Source organism: Protopterus annectens, chromosome 7.part0, assembly GCF_019279795.1.
Source record: "Protopterus annectens isolate FY-2018-M chromosome 7.part0, PAN1.0, whole genome shotgun sequence".
Taxonomy (NCBI): Eukaryota; Metazoa; Chordata; order Ceratodontiformes; family Protopteridae; genus Protopterus; species Protopterus annectens.
Genome location: NC_056739.1, coordinates 1,723,916,319 through 1,723,934,726, shown reverse-complemented (window position 1 = coordinate 1,723,934,726; position 18,408 = coordinate 1,723,916,319). Strand labels below are relative to the sequence as shown.

The following is an 18,408-nucleotide window of genomic DNA, read 5'->3' as shown; positions in this document are numbered from 1 at the left end:
TTGGACGTACACAGACAACTACGGTTTTACCTGGACAGAACTAAAGATTTCAGAAAATCTGATCAGTTGCTTATCTCTTATGCCTCCAGTTCTCTAGGCAAGGCTATTTCTAAACAAACTGTTTCCAAATGGATTGCGCATGGGATAAGGTTTTGTTACTCTCATTTTGGGAAGCAGATTCCAGGTACTGTTAGAAGTCATTCTACTAGAGCAGCTGCCACTTCAGCAGCTTTTCTCAGAGGAGTTCCTACCAAGGACATTTTGGAAGCTGCCACTTGGAGTTCAGTGCATACTTTTTCTAAGCACTATAATCTCCCTTTGTATTCTAAGTCTAGGGCAGGTTTTGCCTCTGCTGTCTTGCAGGGTTTTCTGGCTGCCCCTTCTTCTGCATAACCTCCTCCCTCATCACAGCTTTGGGATTCCACCCTACAGTTATGACTGCAACAGTGAAACATGAAGAACATAGTACAGTTGTGTACACCTACCATAAATGTAGATGTTCGAGTGTCTTCACTGTTGCAGTCGGTGTTTCCCTCCCACCAATCCCCTCTTATTTTTTGCTTGTTCTATCTTCCTCTTCTTTTGTGGTGTATTTGTGTTTCCTTTTTGGACACCCTTTGGTTATTTTGGGGGACTTCTGACATCTGGGGCAAGAAAGGCTGGAGAAGATGGCGTTTGCTGTCAGCTTTATACCTCTGCGTTCTGACGTCAGGGTACTTGCTGGTACAGCCGACGCCGGACCCAGACTTTGGAATTCTGGCCGAAACACCCCACAGTTATGACTGCAACAGTGAAGACACTCGAACATCTACATTTATGGTAGGTGTACATAACTGTACTTTTTTACTGCATGAGCTGTGTGAGAAAAGTCAGTGATTGGAGTTGGCCTTGAGTGTTGACTGTTTTTTTCAGTCTTTCTTATGGGGTCCTCATTCAAGAGTTTATAACAAATGCTGTGAAGCTTGGGCCCAGAGGTATTCCATTTGAAGTGTTTCATGTTGGTATATATGTTGATGGAAATGTTTGCGGTAGACATCTATTTCTTGATTTTTTTTCCTTCTCTTGCAGAGTGGACCTACAGCGATTTGGAGCGCATGGAAAAGATCAAGTTCTGCCGTTCTTATGTCGTATTCTATGATAACTATAAAGTTATGTATGCTGCCTCATCTGGGAACTCCACAGAGATTCGTGGACAGTAAGAGCTGTATTCAGATAAGCCTGCAATAACTGTGTCTTGCAGATTCCATTGCCAAAAACCAAATCTGAAGTGTGGAGTTAGACTCATAATGTACACACTGATGCATTTCAACTGCCCCTCATTTCACAAAATGTTCCTGATTTTATGTCATATCTTTGCCCTGTTCTTTATACAGCTTTTGATTTTCTGGTAAATCCCTGAAATTCACCAGTCAGTAATGCCACTTATTAGAGATTCATACTTCTTTCTGTTCAAAAATGCAAGTTGATGCAAAACATCTTGTGCTATTAACTTTTTTTTATGTGAATTGAATAACATTGAACATGATTCTTCATTATTGACCTTTCTACCTCTAGTAGTTTTGGCTTTGTCTAAAATTTTTAAGTAAAAAAGTCAAGAGGTATGTAACTTGCCCATTGCATATGGTACTTCACTCACGAGTCATATGCTGTTCATCTGAGTTTAATACTTGTCTGACAATTTATTAGTAAAACTTGTGCTTTTCCTGGTGACAGGGCAGACATATGGATGTAATATTGACACGTGTTCTTATCTATGCACAATTTTTCTTTTTTATGCATCTTTTTCAGTTTTTAATATATATCCATATTATATATGTAATATAGATTTGCTATTAGAATGTCTGTCTAGTGACAGCTACTTGACTAGAGAATGGCCAAGCTGAGGATAGTGGCATTTGGAATGCTGAAGATCAGCAACACTGACTGTCCAACTTAGCCCCCTTCTGGACCAATGATAGTGCTTGCTCCTGGGTCTGGGCAGATACCATGTTTTTTGGGGTTTGAGTTTTTTGCAGGCTTGTAAATTGTCAACATTCCATATTTCGGTGGTCCGTTATGTTTATTAGGCTAGTTGAGTATCGGTACTAGACTTTCTAATAGTAAACCATACGTGTGTGTGTGTGTGTGTGTGTGTGTGTGTGTGTGTGTGTATATTTACCAGGGTAGTGCACTGATCAGTATTGACCAATTTCAGGATTAGCCTAACCGAAATACAAAAACTTTCCCAGTCAAAAAATACAGAAATGTAAACAAAAACAGAGTAGTTACATTGAATAACTATATGGATCTATTTTAGTAGATTGAATTGCCATAATGATGAAATTTAAATTATGGAGATGAGAAGACCGAAATTGCTGTAAGAATGAACGTTTACCAAGCCTAACTTAGTAACAGCAAAAATCTACTGTGCAAGTCAAACAGCACTGTAACTTGTGAATGGAGATAGTGGACCATTCACAAAAAACAGCTACTCCGTTTGAACACATATTTTAACATAGGCATGTAATTTTTCAACATTTTTGCAGGGAGCAAGCACCCTTGCACCCCCCATGTTGGGGCTGGGCCCCTACACCCCCTGCAAATTATATATACCAACTCCGAGATAGCACTACAGTGGGGAAAAGGGTAGATTGCAGATCCTCACTGTACCTCAATCTCAATACAGGAGCATTTAAATTACATTTCTGTGTTAAAATATGTCTTTAAATGGAGCAGCTGTTTTTTCTGAATACTCAACAAACTCCATTCAGATGTTCGACTGCTGTTTGACATGTGCAGTAGCTGTTCATTCTTCCTAAGTATGCCACATTAAACATTCGTTTTTACAGCAATTTCGGTCTTCTCGTCTCTTAATTTAAATTTCGTTCTGGCAATTCCATCTGCTAAAGTAGATCCATATATACGTGCAAATGTGTATACATATATATATATATATATATGTATATATATATATATATATATATATATATGTGTGTGTGTGTGTGTGTGTGTGCATTTATGTTGCATTCTGAATTTGGAGTAAATGTTGATTTCCTTTAGGTTGATGAGGAGAGCTTGCCAAATAGTAGGTGGCTGAGTAGAGAATGCATGGTATGTGCTGTGGAGTTTGGTAATAGGGGTAATGATAGTTGTTGAAGATGAACTACCTTGTAGAGCTGTAATCCTAACAGCAGGTTAGACCATTGTTTGTTTTATGGGAAACTACTGGGCTTTTTCTAGGGTGATTAATACAGTGATGCACACAGATAGATGAGTTTATAATGAACTGGCAGATTTGTTTGGTGTGTGGTGGCATTTTTCTTGGAGGCAGAAGTGAAAATGGGAAGCCTTTTTTCAAGCTCAGATAGGAGAGCTCTTTTGCCAGTGTCTAGTTGGGATAAAAAAGGAAAAATGTTTTTGTCCAAGAAGAGAATAGCATTTGTTTTGGCTGTTAGTTTGTGTATGTAAAAATGAAAGTTTAGCAAGTGATCAAGCCATAATCCTAGGCATTTAAAGGTAGAGGTTGTTTCTTTGGACTTAAATCAGTGAGCAAAAGCTGGTTGCAAAAGAGGCAGTTACTAACTATTGTCCTGGGAACAGGGGGTTTATGACTTATTTTTTCCCTGAAAACTTACCAAATTTCATTTCTTGTTTCTTGTAACAAATGCTTCCCATTTGCTGAGATTAATTTTCTGAATCGTCTTCCTCTGCAGCTTTCCCAGTTTTTGGTCTTTAAAGGTTAAGGGCATTTTCTACATTACACTTGAGAAAATGGGGGGAGGGCTTGATATATTTAAAAGTGTGGCGCATCTAAGTTTAAATGGTAGAGATGTGTAATGGCGCATATGGACAACAGTAAGGAGAATGACAGTGAGCCACCTTGAGTATTTTAGGGTATTGTGGTAGAATATGGACCTTGTAAAACTTCTTGAGTGTATATATATATATATATATATATATATTATGTTTATGGTTGTTTGTACCTGAGTTTAGTGGTAGTATGGAAAGAGTGTATTCTACACTTAGAATGAGAATGTTTATAGAGTGTGCTCTTTTGAATTTAGGGACAAAGTGGTTTGGCACATTTTAAAAGGTTTTTAGTTGGTTATAGGTGCTGTCAGCATCCAGTATTGTTTGTGGAATTAATGTGAGTGGATGGTCTGATGTCACTTAGGTATTAGTACCTGGTTGATTTTGTTGTTGTTAAGATCAGTTATGTTTATTATTATGTTATAGGTTTTGATTTGTTCTGGAAAGCATACTGTCAGTGTATTAATAGTTTCTGCTTAATATGCTTACTCCAGATAACTACTAATGTTGCTGAAGTATGTTTACAATAATGTTTCTGTAATAGCTTATTCAAGAACCTTGGAGATGTCATCAGAATAAATGGCAATTGTGTTTGAGGGTATCGAACTTGTTTTACCATTTATCATGAGAGAAAAATGAATGGGGTCATGTTTCGATCCCTGCAGTGGGACTCCTGATGAAAAAGTACCAGTTTCAGATATGTGGTTACTGTTTTGGATGATAGAAATTGTACTGGAATGATAATTATTTAACCAGTTGTGAACATTGGTACTAAAACCAGACTGATTACGTTTTCATAGGAGGAGCTGGAAGAGGAGATTATCAACAAACTCAAAAGGCGTTCCATTGTGGTTCCTTATAGTATGTGGTAATGTTGCCTGTTAGTGTAATGAAGTGTAAATGAATTTAATTGGTGTGTCTGTTTATGAAGTATATATTATCTGTTTTATCACTGTAACTGCTTGTATAATGTCCGATGGTGAGCTAGTTATTTAATCAACTTGAAATTTTCCACTGACCATTGAAGACAGGCATTTGTGCCTGGTGAGTTTTAGGTATTTAGCAAAAAATTATAATTATTCATAGTTATGATAAATAGTTCTTCATTTTGATTTTTATTTAATTGGTATAGTTTCCTCGGCCTTGTTACCCGAAACTTAGGCAAATGTCTCTACAAAAAGTATGTAGACTATATTACTGGTTTGCTTGTTTACCTGTTTATAGCTCAGCTCAAGTATTACCTCGTGATATAACAAAAAAGTATTTTATTTTAACAAGAACCACTTGATTTTACCTTTTATAAAAACATTCAGCTACTGATTTTTTTCATCTTTGTTTTCTGGCAGGTTGTTAAGCAGTGAATCTCCTTCAGGCAGCTTGAAAGCTGTACTAACTAAGGTTGATTTGAAAGGACAGCAGTATTTAGAGGTAAGTTTTGCTTCAAATGGGGCACAGTTGTCATACAGACTGCTGAGAAGTATGCTGTAAACTATGAGTTTTTTTTTTACTTAATGACCTTTGAACTTCATTATAATTCTGGCACATTGCATGTCATGCACACTTCATTGAACTTTCTATAGTCTGCTTCAGATCTGCATAGCATGATATATTCTGTGAATTTAGGACAGTGATTATATTTTCTACGTTCAAAGTTTGCATTTTATGTATGTCTGTATTTATGTATGCATGTGTGCATGCATGTTTTGTTTATTGCGTTGTCCTTGCTGAGATCATGCTGATTTTCAGAAAATAGGAAAATGCCCCCAATTACAATATGGTATAAAGGAATAACAAAATCTTGTAGAATTGCACACGTGTGACACAGTTTAAAATATATTTTCCCTAAAGAAAATGTTGAAATATGTTGCACATATTTGCCTAAGATATAGTTATAAAAAAATATGATTACTGCTGTATCACACACACACACACACACACACACACACACACATTCTTGCGATGCTATCTCTGTAGAGGATAATATGGTTGTTATGATTTAAGCATTGCAGCAGTTTATAGTCCAAGGGTGTTTTTAAAACAATTTGATTTTATTGTAATTATAAAAACGATAAAAATGGATATTAAAGGAATTATTTTGGAAATGTACACACACAAACCTGATGCATATAAACTTGAAATACACTACACAGAGAGGTAGAATGTTCGAGTATAACCATTCTACTAATATTTTGTTATAAAAGTTCCATTCCAGTTTTAAGTCCCAAAGAGGTACTGCAGTGTGTAATTTTAATTGTGAATTAAGTTGTTTGTTTGTCTTTTTGTCTTTTCCCGGTTAGGGGTCGCCACAGCGGAACTCCGGTCCGCTAATGATTGGCAGTCGACTTTTATGGTGCTGAGTTGCCAGCCTGACGCCCAACCTTCAGCAAAGGCACGCCCATTCACGCATGTCTTTGGAGGCCACTCGACCGCGGGGAGGACATGCAGACTCCACACAGAAGGCACTCCAGCCGAGAATCGAACAGGAGAACCTCTTGCTGTGATTCAACAACGTTACCGCTGTACCACTGTGGATCGGTTTAATTGTGAATTAAGTAATGGCTGTAATTGTTTACTTTGACTTTACATAAGTTGTCACATAAGTATGGCTACATTTTAATGGTATATAATGCCCTCCTTGCTTATCCTGGATAATTAGTTGTCCCAAATACTTTTAGTTTTTCTGTAACTACGGAAAATATGGAAGGCATTGGCAATTATTTTTGGGCAAAAATTACATTCTGATGAAATAGGAATCTCAAAGGTTAATGATATTTGTGGTGTTATGTTCATAGCCGAATCCTAGGCTAACTGCTGTGAGTAGTCATTTTAAGCCTAGCCAATAACTTGAAGTCAGAATGAAAATCCTGTACCTTGTGATTATGATGTGATAACCTTAACCATTATGCCATACCCACCCCCAATGCATGTATTCACAAAGCCAACACCGAAGGGTTGAAATCTCAAAAGGCTTCTTCACAGAAACCCAGGATTGCTTTAGAGACCGTTTGATCTTCAGCCTAACTATTACAACCTCCCAAATGACATACTTCTGCTTACTCAGATGTTGGGTAATCATAAGCTGTTAGTGAATGAATTTCACGAAGGGGAGAAGTTTGAAATAATCAGTTATATCTGAGGAGATTAATAAATTCTGGGACGTATACATTTAAATGTATGTAACATGGAAAGCTCTCAGGATTTCTTTAGCATCTGTACAGATTTAATAATTTTCTTGAATGGATTGAGCAGTATCCTGGAATGTTGTTTTAGTATTTTATTTAAAGGTTTCAAAGGGATGTGTCCCAGTTCATAATACTTTGCATTTGTCTTAAGCTTGCCGTGTTGTGTTCAACTTAAGAATCTGGCTTTTAGGTTTTCTTGAACCTGTTTTTTTTTCCAGGTCTCTCAGTTGGTATATATATATATATATATATATATATATATATATATATATATATATATATATATATACACACACACACACACACACACACACACACACAACACAACACACACTATATATATATATATATATATATATATATATATACAACTGAGAAGATCGACATCCACTTCTCCGACACGAAAACACCGACACATGAAATAATCGAAACTGCAAATCACGGACATTTAACAGGTAACGGGTTTAAATTTTGCTAATCATGCCTACCATAAGGACTAAGTAATACAATGATCGTAGCACATGCATAACACTGCCACACTTAACATGGTAGGCATGATTAGCGAAATTTAAACCCGTTACCTGTTAAATGTCCGTGATTTGCAGTTTCGATTATTTCATGTGTCGGTGTTTTCGTGTCGGAGAAGTGGATGTCGATCTTCTCAGTTGTCGATGTACTAACCTGGATCCATATATATAGATATATATATATATATATATATATATATATATATATATATGTTTATATAAGAAGCAAGATTGTGCGAAATGTGTCTAATGTAACTTCAAAAACTGCAAAATATGCCAGATAAGAGATGGTTGTCTGATACTGATGATAAGAAGTCAGCAAACTCAGCTTCACTTGACACTTGCCTTTGAAACTTGGATGCATTTTTAGTGGTTGAGTTTTAATTTTTATTTAAAATTTGAGCACAATTTCAGGGAGGAGTTGGATTCTAATGCAATAGAAAAGTGATCTAAAATGATCTGAAAGATATCATTAGGGCCGTGAATTTCAAAGCTGAATGGAAATCAAGAAGATGTGTAGTCTCATCGACAATTTGTGAGCTGTGGAGTAAAATGTGAATTCAGTGCTCTGAGGATTTCTTATTCAATCCTTTTTGACCAAGTTGAAAGCTTCTACCCTGTCACTTTGTATCTTGGAATCCCTTGTAGTACGGATGTTCTGTGACATGGTTAATTGAACTTTGAGCCTAGAGTTATAGCTCTAATAAAACAATTGATTTTAGCTTGACAGGGTCCACAGATTGATATGTAATTCACTATGTTAAGGCCAAAAATAACTTTCTGCAACACAGTTCTGCAGAGTAGAATAATCTCCTTTATTGTAAAGAACACACTTACATGGGAGACTAAGCAGTCAAGGTCTTGTCTATTTGAACACAAGAAACTTCATTCTTTTATACTGTAAAAGCTTCTAGGCAAAACATTTTGTATGTATTAAACTATATCCACTGACCAATTAAAACTAAACGCCTTTGTATTATTTTTGTTTACTTAGACTCTGCAGACCCCTTGTATGTGCCTTTACTTGTTAGACACAAGTTTGATCTTCTACGTTGGAACCTTCCACAATTTTACAAGTTTACAATTCCTATCTGGCACTTCTCCCTTTACAATCCCCCATTTGACTGTGAAGCATCACTCCAGTCAGATATTTTCTAATAACTGGACAATAACAGCAGGTTTTCAAATAGGTAGACAGTTTTTAACATGCATTCAGACCTTCATCACATGCCGTTTCCTTCTGTTCTTGACATGCACAATGCTAATACAGATGCTTAGCAAAAATGATTTTGTGAGCAATAAACACATGCCTGTCTGTGCTGGAATCAAGACAGTTTGGATTTTTTTTTTTTTAGTTTCATTTCCCGTCCCAAACAGATTTTGTATGCATGTCTAAAATTTCTTAATGTACTTTCTTCACTGTCCTCCACTTCATCATGATTTTTTTTCAGTTGTAGTCAGTGACAGAAGCTCTGGTCTGTTTTTAATAGGCACATTTTGTAATGTAATATCTTTTCTAGATTCTAAAAGCTGTATGATCAACATTTTGCACATGAATAAAGTAATACATAAAAAAGTTAATAATAATAATTACATTCAACATGAACATTTTTGAAAATGCTTCCTCCCTACCCAGAAAACAAATTAGTCAACCGTGCCTGATGTCAGAGCCATGGCCTCAAGCTCAATGCCAAAAAGTGCATTGTCATCCCCTTTGGTAAAAGCTCTGTATCCATGAACTACCACATAGGCAGCAGTCTACTTAACACCGAATGGGTGATAAGAGACCTTGGGACCCAGGGGGACAGTAGTCTCTCCTTTGATAATTACATCGCCACAGTAGTCAGGAAGTCCTTCTACGTGACACACCTCATCACAAAAGGGTGCTCATCCAGTAAAAAAGTGGTCATTTGTTCCCCTCTACTCGTCACTCATTAGACCCATTATTCCCTATTGGAATGTACCTCACAGGACATCTTCAGCAGCTGGAAAGGCCACAGAAGTACCTCACAAAGAGGATTACTGGCCTCAAACAGATGCCGTACACTGACCATTTCAAAAAACTCCAGCTTTACTCCGTAGCCTATCGCCTACTCAGAGGTGATCTCTGCCTAACATATAAAGCTATGTCAAACCCAGAGCTGTTGGACGTTACACTTAAAGAAATCACAATCCCTTTGAGCTACACACTCTAGGGACCTAAACCTTGTCACCACAATAAACAGGACATGCCGGAGGGATAGATTCCTGTCCCAGAGACTTCCCATACTCTGGAACAAGCTACCCGTCTATGTCAAGCAAAGTTCCTCATTAGCACTCTTCAAGAAAAATCTTGATGAGTGGATGGGAAATAGGAAATACAACCTGGGGATAACTTTTGTGGCTCTTCTCTACAGTGGCACAGGAAAATAACTTTCTTGGGTGACGTTAGCCAGGGAACCTTGTTGGCTAGGCTTACTTAGGCCCTTGGTCCTATAGCCTAGTACCTAACTATGAACCTATGCCTATTGAGAGCAGTCAGCCTCTTTTGCATGCGACAGCTCTGCAACCTTTTGTATAACTTCTAGGTGATACAAATAGCATTTCTGTTGTGGATAAAAGAGCAGCACTCCATTATGATGTGTGTGCATGTACCACCCTTAGACGCAAGTGTGAAATCAAGTGCCATTGTATTCTGCAGCACCACACTGTGCATGGCAGTCATTTCAATAGTAATCTGATTTATTGATTCAAAAGTTGCATTGCTTACTATTTCTAATTGTTAAGACAGTTTTCTTAACTACCAAATTGACTTTATTGCCCCATAAGTGGCAGGATCCCTCCTCCTAAAAATAACACCATCACCCAGATACATGTGTGACAGTCTATTTAATGCAGTCTTTTCTGTATTATATTGATAAAGCCAAGAAGTGTCTGTCTTTCTGATTGGAGTTTTATTGTTCTTTGCCTCCTTCTTTCATCAAGTATTGCATAGTTCCCCACCAGGTAAAGACTCTGTATGTCGAACAGCTGAAATAACACAACCTGTATAACATCATTCTGACCAGTCTATTAGTAATCAGGAGTAAGCTTGATATCCACGTATATAAAAAAATTCACGTACTGCTGTCATACCCAACCCTGCAGCCCTATCATATATTTCTAAATAAAACTACAGTTGCTCCATCCAACATAGTGTCCAATTTTTTATTTAACTGGTATGTCCCTTCACAGTCATTGAAAACTGGAGTGGAACCAGTCTAAAGGGTGTGGTGTTATGCCAAGAATTATGTCTACCTTTTTGATTAAAAAGATTGCTGAAAATGCTGTTTCACTTTCTGCCTTTTTTTTTTTTTGCTGATACTGGAAACAAAGGAATACCCCATCATGTGCAGTTGGTATATGTGCACAAACTCAACAGTTACTAATATTCATTGTGTTTATGTTAATTATACAGTACAGCAGAAAAGGTATTAAGCTTAGGATTCCAGTCTGGTGTTCTCTGTTCAGTTTTTTCCCAACCTATGTCTCTGATTTTGGTCAAATGCCTGTCTCTGACAAAAAAAAATGTTGAGTGCTTACAGTACCGATGGCTCCTGATGAAAGAAGAAAATGCAATAAAATAATGATGTATACCAAACTAATAGTCCCAATAATAAGTCCATATGAGCAGACTGGGGCTGGAGAGGATTTGTCAAGATTTACAAATGAGGATTAATAACATTCTTTTTGTAGTCATATAGGATTGATGTCCAAACAAACTCCATCCTGAATCCTAAACTGATTGAAGTCCCTCAAGCGACACTTGGTTACTTGACTCATTTTCTGAATCCTGGGCCAATTTTTTGCTCCTTGATCTTTTCTGTTGTAGATGACGTTGCTGGATCACTAAACCTTGCTTCTGATAACGTTGTTGACATTGTTGAAGAATCATTAAACCTTATTTCTGACCACAATAACTTTGCTGATTCGCTAGGTCTCATTTCCAGATACATTGGTTTCCCTGTTTTTTTTTTCCTTTTGGTATGGGTTGTGATGGAGTCCTCCTCAGTGAATGGAATGACATCATTGGCATCTGTCGATATTCATCACTAGGGAGGGCTTTCATGACATGCGACACATGAATCCAAGTGAGTAATCTTTTGCATTGAATGACTGTAGCTGTTGCAAGCAGAACCAGGAAGGGTCCCTACAACCTTGGGTGAAGGGGATTCTGTCTGAAAAAAATCTTGACAAGTACCAGGTCTCCTGGTGAAGTATCATGATAGGAAGTTGGACTAGGCTGCTGTTTAACTTCGATAACTCTCATGTGAATCAGCAGAACAGAAAAGAGACACTTGCAATAAAGAAAAATAGATTCATCAACATTCTTGTAAATCCATATTTTTGGGTAAAAGTGTTGTTGGCATTCTCTTAGGTTTTCATATAAGAATTTTGTGGTGGGGAAATACTTTCTAGAACTGCTAACTGCACTACTTGCACTAAATAATACTAGAGCAGTGCTTAAGACCATTTGATATGAATTTATTCACACTATTTAGCAATTCTAGTTTTTAAAGTCCTATTCATTCTTTCAGCAATTCCTGAAGCCAGGGGCCTGTGAGGGCAATGATATTGTATGTTTACTTTTAGAACTTTGCACACTTGTTGCACAACTTGGCTTGTAAAATGGGATCTGTTATCTGATTATGTACAACAAGGAACAACAAATCTAGGTATTAACGCTTGCAGAAGTTTCTGAGTGATTGTAGTCGCACCATTCCTTGCACAAGGGTAAGCTTCAACCCACTAGAAAACACATCTGAAGAAAAAACATCTGAATTTCTGAGACTGTGGAAGTTCAGTGAAATTCCACTGCACAGAACAAAAAGGTACCTGCAGCTTTTTCTAAGACTGTGTCGAGACAGGATCGCGTGTGACACATTATATTCTAAACACATATTACAACTATTTACAACATGCTGAAAGATTTTGTTAATGTAAGGGGCATACCAGTTAATTAAAATGTGTCTTATTAATACATTTTTCCACAAATGAGAGGTCAAATGATAAATCTAAACTAACTGAATTACAAAAGAATGTATGCCTACTATCCTCCTGTCCAGGTGGTGCCACAGTGAGCTTAGAGAGTGGCTGCAGCCATCACTGATCCACATTACCTTTTCAGAGTCATCAGCTTGATTTTGAAAAGACAATTCTTGTAAAGAAACAGGTATTTTACTTTTCTGCATTTACTGCAAAAATAAAGCCTGAACAGGATAAGACAGTGCAGCTTGTCTGGCCGTAGTGCCTGCAAAATGATTACCTTTTGAAATGTAAGAATCTTCAGTCTTACATGCAACACACTTCATTACAGCTATTTCCTTGGGTGACAAAAGTACAACAGCTCATTAACAAAAGTAGTTCCTGCTGATGTCAGGTACTCCCTTCTCTCAAAAGTGTAGCCAAGTCATGAAGTATCCCATAAGCATAACACGAGCCTGTGAAAATTATTATTGTTTTCCTTTTCCAACTTGTATGCTTCAGTAATGGCTACAAGACTGGTTACTTGTGCAGACACATTTTATTGTCCTGAAGATAGTACTTGATTATCTGTACACATGGAACACGCTGTTACTAGCGTGACGTTTTCCCTTTGAACACAGGAACTATCGACAAATAGAAGTAACTCGGAATTTGACATTGGGGCATCTTTTAAATTTGATCTAAGAGGAAGCACTTGGAAAACTACAAAAAGACAGTCCTGTGGTGGTTCTTTATCTGCTGTAGAAATTAAAGAACCAAGGTTAAGAGATAGATTTAATGACCAGTAAAGAAGGATTGTTAAGCAAAGGTAATTTCATATTTAGACAGCCGTGTAACAGATAAATATTGCATTTTGGTTCCAGTAGCAGTGCTTCTACAGAATGCAGAATTGCTATAAAAGTCTTGTGCCCAAAAATTATGGCAACAGCCATTTCTACTTTGTATGTCGTTACAGTCGTCACCGTAAAGCAGTAGGAGAGAGCTGCTGCCACAGGATCAAGATTTGTACTGAAATAAGAAACAGGTTTAAAACCATCGCATCCAGTGCTGTCTACTTTCATCAGATTCAGTGCCTGGGTTGTCGGATCATATCTGACCTTGTTACCATCTCTGAAGCTTCATGGATCCAGGGCTCTGACTCCTCCCCTACCCACAATTCTTTGCAACTTGTACCTTAGTACCGCAGATCTCATTTGCCACCTGAAGCATCAGACGTGTTTTCTACAAGGGCTCATTCTCAGAATATCTGCAATCATGCAGACCTCCACTCCTACCATGAGACTTGTCTTCATGTTTTTTCAAGGCAGTAGTGTAAAATAAAAAGTTTTTGATTTGCTACAGAGTTTAGGTTTAGAATTGGAATAGTTCTCTTTTTTGTAGTAGTAGTTACTTCCTTGTACATAGCTAGTTTTCTTCTCTTTTGTGATGTGTCTTTGTTTTCACTTAATTATGATCTTTGCTGTGATTTTGGCTGCTCCATCTGTGCAGTATTTTCAAGATGTCTGATGGTCAAGAATTTAAGAAGTGTGCCAAGTGTGGGTGCAAAATCCCCCATCAAGATCCACAATCCTTATATGTTTACTGTTTGGGCGATGCCCATCTTAATACCAGTTGTGATTCCTATGCCTCTTTTGGCACTAGGGCCCTTCAACCTCAAAGGTACAAACTGATAGTCAAAGGTCTTATCCCTCCTCAGACAAGGTCTTCCCTTTCTGCTGCATTGTTGTTCACTGCTGCTTCTACTCTAGCCAAGAAGCAGGCCAAACCCAAAACAAAGAAAAAGACAAGACAAGGGAGTCAAATGAGAAGGAGTGGTTAGGGAAGGAGAAGAGAGTTAAAGAGAAAAAGCAAAGCTAGAGAAATACAGGAAGAGATCTCTGGATCTCATTGCTTTAGCTGGTCTGGATCTTAAAGTTCCAAGGAAGTTAGATCCATCAGTAACTTGGACCAGACCTTCTTGTCCTTGGCTCCAATTCCTGACTGAGTCTATAAGTCCGAGGTTACAGTTGATATAATAATGAGGAAGTTCTTGAGAATATAAATTCAGCTTAGGGTTCTCGCGGTACTATCACCTCTGAATGCATTGTATACTGGTCCAACAACTGGTCCACCAACCACTCATCTTTTATCTCCAGTACCAGTCCATCCATCGGACGTGACTATCAAGGATCCGACCTGACCCGGTGTGCCTTTGTTGGAGCCGGCAGTTCTTACCACTTTGAGTCTGACTATATCCCTGTCTCTTTAGACTCCAAGGAGTTTGAATCAAAATGAGTCTTGGAACTGAAGTGTCTGTGCCAGGATTTGAGGGGGATGGGTCAACGCCGAAGTTATCTGAGCAGTCTCTCCCTCTTGGGACTTCAGCCCTTGACAGCTTGGATCCAAGATCAGCCTTGTGGCCAAGGACAGTCGGTGCTGAGGAGTTTCCTTCTACTTTGGGCAGGAAGAGATCTCCCTGTAGGCCGATGATGGCTCCAAGGCTTTTGAGACTGTTTTGGTTTTGCTAGGAGAAAAGGAATTACCATTCAGCTCGGCTCCAAACCAACCTCAAGAAGATTTCGCTTCTTCTTCCTTTTGTCCTATCTGACAGGGACAGTCGGCACCACAGGCTTCTGACATAGTTCACTACATGAGGTCCCAGTCTGATTCCAACCCACATGACCAACCACTGGTTCAGGTTCACAGGAAACAAGTGTGCAAATGGAAGCACATAGACTCATCCTGGAGTCATTCACAAGACATGGATTTGGATGAAGATGAGGGCTACCCTAGATCCCTACAGGACGACATCACCTTTGGCTAGATCCTAGAATTGATAAAACAGTGAGGGGATGGTCCACTGATGACACTTCACCAGATGAGATCCTGCTCTTGGAGGCCTTTGATTCCAGCTCAGCTTCATCTTGGGTAGTACCATCCATTGACCCCCTGATTAACCTTATGGCTCAGCAGGCTTAAAAGGACCTTAATGTGGTGGAATCGATACCGAAGAAACCAGATAGGATCTTGGCATCACCCTAGGACAGGAAGCATTGGAGCAGATGTCCACCAACAGATGCCATGGTGGTAGCAGCAGCCACCAAGAAGAAAGTTCCTCTGTCCACCTCCTTAACAAGGACTCTATGGGAAAGCTTTGGGAAACAGACATATGCATCAGCGACTTCGCTTTTCAAGCACTGAACTATTTATCTCATATAATATGATTCCAGAAAGACTTGACTAAATAGCCCTCTGTGTCTGTTTTAGGTAACCTGTCCTCAGATATCCAGAAGACTGTAGACTCCTAGCTCACTACTCTACAGTCTATATCAAACGTTACCATGTGACTGCTATCTTGTGCAACTGATGGTATGGCAAGGGAAGCAGGCTATTACTGTACGCTGGCATGCCTGGATGTGCTTGCATTTGTGACTTCATGGAAGGCTTTAAGACATCCTTCGTTAATGCCCCATTTGACTGTGTGACACCTTTTGGGTCAAAGGTAAAAGGCAGCCTAACCAGGAATCAGCAGGATGGTAAAACCCTCTCTGCCATGGAAATTTGTTTTTCCACCCCCAAAAGACTTTCTGTAGAAGTCATAGGGGTAGCAAGATGTTGTGGTTCTACAAATCACAGGGTTATTATTATGACACTCCATATTACCTCCTTCAGAGAGAGAAGGAGGTAACTTTAATGGGTGTCAACCAAGTGGCAGAGATGGGCTTTTGCTGTCTCTTTAACGAAAGGCCCTACCAGCGCTCCTGAAAGGTTACCCAGCTGGTGCACTCTGTAGGCAGTTGGGGGTGCTTATCCATACACCTACAAGCCTGGCAAAACATAACAGAGTCCTGGGTGCTAATCATTATTTCCAGAGGCTACTCCATCCCCCCCCATGAAAAAGAAGAAAGTTCCCAATGTTCTATCCAGTCAATGGGAACTTGCAGCAGCAGAAATTTCCAATTTGCTAGAAGAGTCATCCAAATGGTCCCCGAAGACGAGTTAGAGTCTGGAGTCTATTCAAAGTTCTTTTTGGTACCCATGAAGACAGGGGACCTCATTTAAATCAGCTTGTGAAGCAGACAAAATTCCGGATGGTCACAATCCAGCCTCTTCTGAGTAAGGATGACTAGGTATGCTCAATATAGCCCCGGACACACATGCTACAATGTAAAGATAGAGAAGTGTTACAGGAGATTTCTCCATGTTTGGCTGGGAACAAATCATTACCAGTTCATAGAGCTGCCCTTTGGTCTTACCAAAGCACCCAGTGTGTTTACTAGTATAGTGGTAGAGGTTGCAGCATATCTGCATCTGCAGGGGATCCAGGTTTTCTCATATCTTGATGATTGACTCCTCATTGCTACCTCCAAACATTGCCTGTTGTACCTTCTAGACCTCCTGCTCCACCTAATGGAAAAACCGTGGAATCCCAATAAATTTACCCAAGGGTCATATGAGCCCATCACAATAAATAGAATTCATTGGATGCCACTTGGACAACATTACAAATTGCCCCAATCCAGACTACTCTCCCTACATCTGGTAACCACACAGTTACTTCAACCTCCTTCACCCTCTGCAAGGTTAATTGTGACTGTTAAGTCTAATGGCTTTTGTGACAAAAGGAGGTACTGCCAGCACAGGCTAGCTGGAATTTTGTAAATAATCATATGTCATTTGTGAATATCAACATGATTCATATGCTTGTGTTATAAATGTATTCGAACTGTATGCCATGTAAGATGGTTTGTACAGACGTGTGCTGAAGAGATATTTTGTGGAGTACTCTGCTTAGAGATCTGTCCACAGTGCTTCCTACTGGAAGAGAGCAGAAATGTACATAAACTAGTGTAACTGTGTAAATGTGTATATTTTAACAGTGGAAACAGGAACATAGAACGTTAGCTTGCAAAACTTCAGAAAAACAGTTGAAATTAAATTACTTTGCAACTGTGCCTTAAAAATAGTTTCAGTGCAGCAAGGAGACAGGATGTCTAAAACTATGGAGCCTTCTGCATTGTCTTGTGTTTTATTGTTTTGTGTCTTCCAGCAGCTGCAAAGATCTGTGGGTTGTGTATTTTCATAGGGAGATGCTAAATGTTGGCAGTTTCTAGCAATGGGGGTGTAGCTTGGGAACTAAAGTCAGATGACAAGACGTGATGTCATCCTGCAAGCTAAACCAGCAGTAATATTTGAGATATTAATTTAAGAACTCTCTGAGATAGACTGAGCATTCTGTATTTTGACTTGGACCCTTCAACATCAGCTAGAAGATCCATTCACCACTCTTGCCTTGCTATGCAAGTAAATTAACTAGGGTACAGTAATTTCTTTTAGATTTAGCCAGGAATATAGCTGAGCTTAATTTAACTAAATTCTTTATTTATTTGAGACTGCCCTCAATGTTGTTTTAAATATTTCCTGTGATTTTGAACTTTGATGCAACTGTGAATATTTAATGAGTATTTTCTTGTTCTTTTATTATTTATTATTAAATATATTTAAACCTATCATTGTGGCTGATATCTGTGAAGCATATGTAAGTTTTGAGAGTACTTGCATATTTATTTGGTGACACTGTGTGCCACTCTTAATAGCCTTGCTCTTGGTCAAACTACCATTTGCATTGATAGTAACATTTCACAGTAAGATTGGACACCCTTTATTAAGAGATTTAAAGTAGCTGATAAGGAGTAACTGGTGGCAGTAATAACTACTTTATAGTCTGGACAGAAGGGGGCATAGCTAGTAAACCTCTGCCAGCCTTTCCCAGGTGTGTGTGTGTGTGTGTGTGTGTGTGTGTGTGTGTGTGTGCAAATCAAACCTCAAAGAGTGTGCTTGTGTCAGCTACTTGGGCAAGGACATGAAGCACTGGTTAGACAGAGAGGTTTCTGGAGGCCTTGACTTGGTCACTCAGCTGAGATCTC

At 38.7% G+C, this 18,408-nt stretch overlaps 1 protein-coding gene across 1 annotated transcript in view; it reads left to right on the top strand.

Moving 5' to 3' along the window:
* LOC122806187 (acylamino-acid-releasing enzyme-like) overlaps nt 1–18,408 on the top strand; it is a 1,918,826-nt gene that overhangs the window by 159,116 nt on the left and 1,741,302 nt on the right. Inside the window, exons 3-4 of the mRNA XM_044076421.1 lie at nt 1,069–1,195; nt 5,136–5,217. Of these exons, the coding sequence (XP_043932356.1) occupies nt 1,069–1,195; nt 5,136–5,217 (209 nt within the window). The remainder of the gene's footprint in view (nt 1–1,068; nt 1,196–5,135; nt 5,218–18,408) is intronic.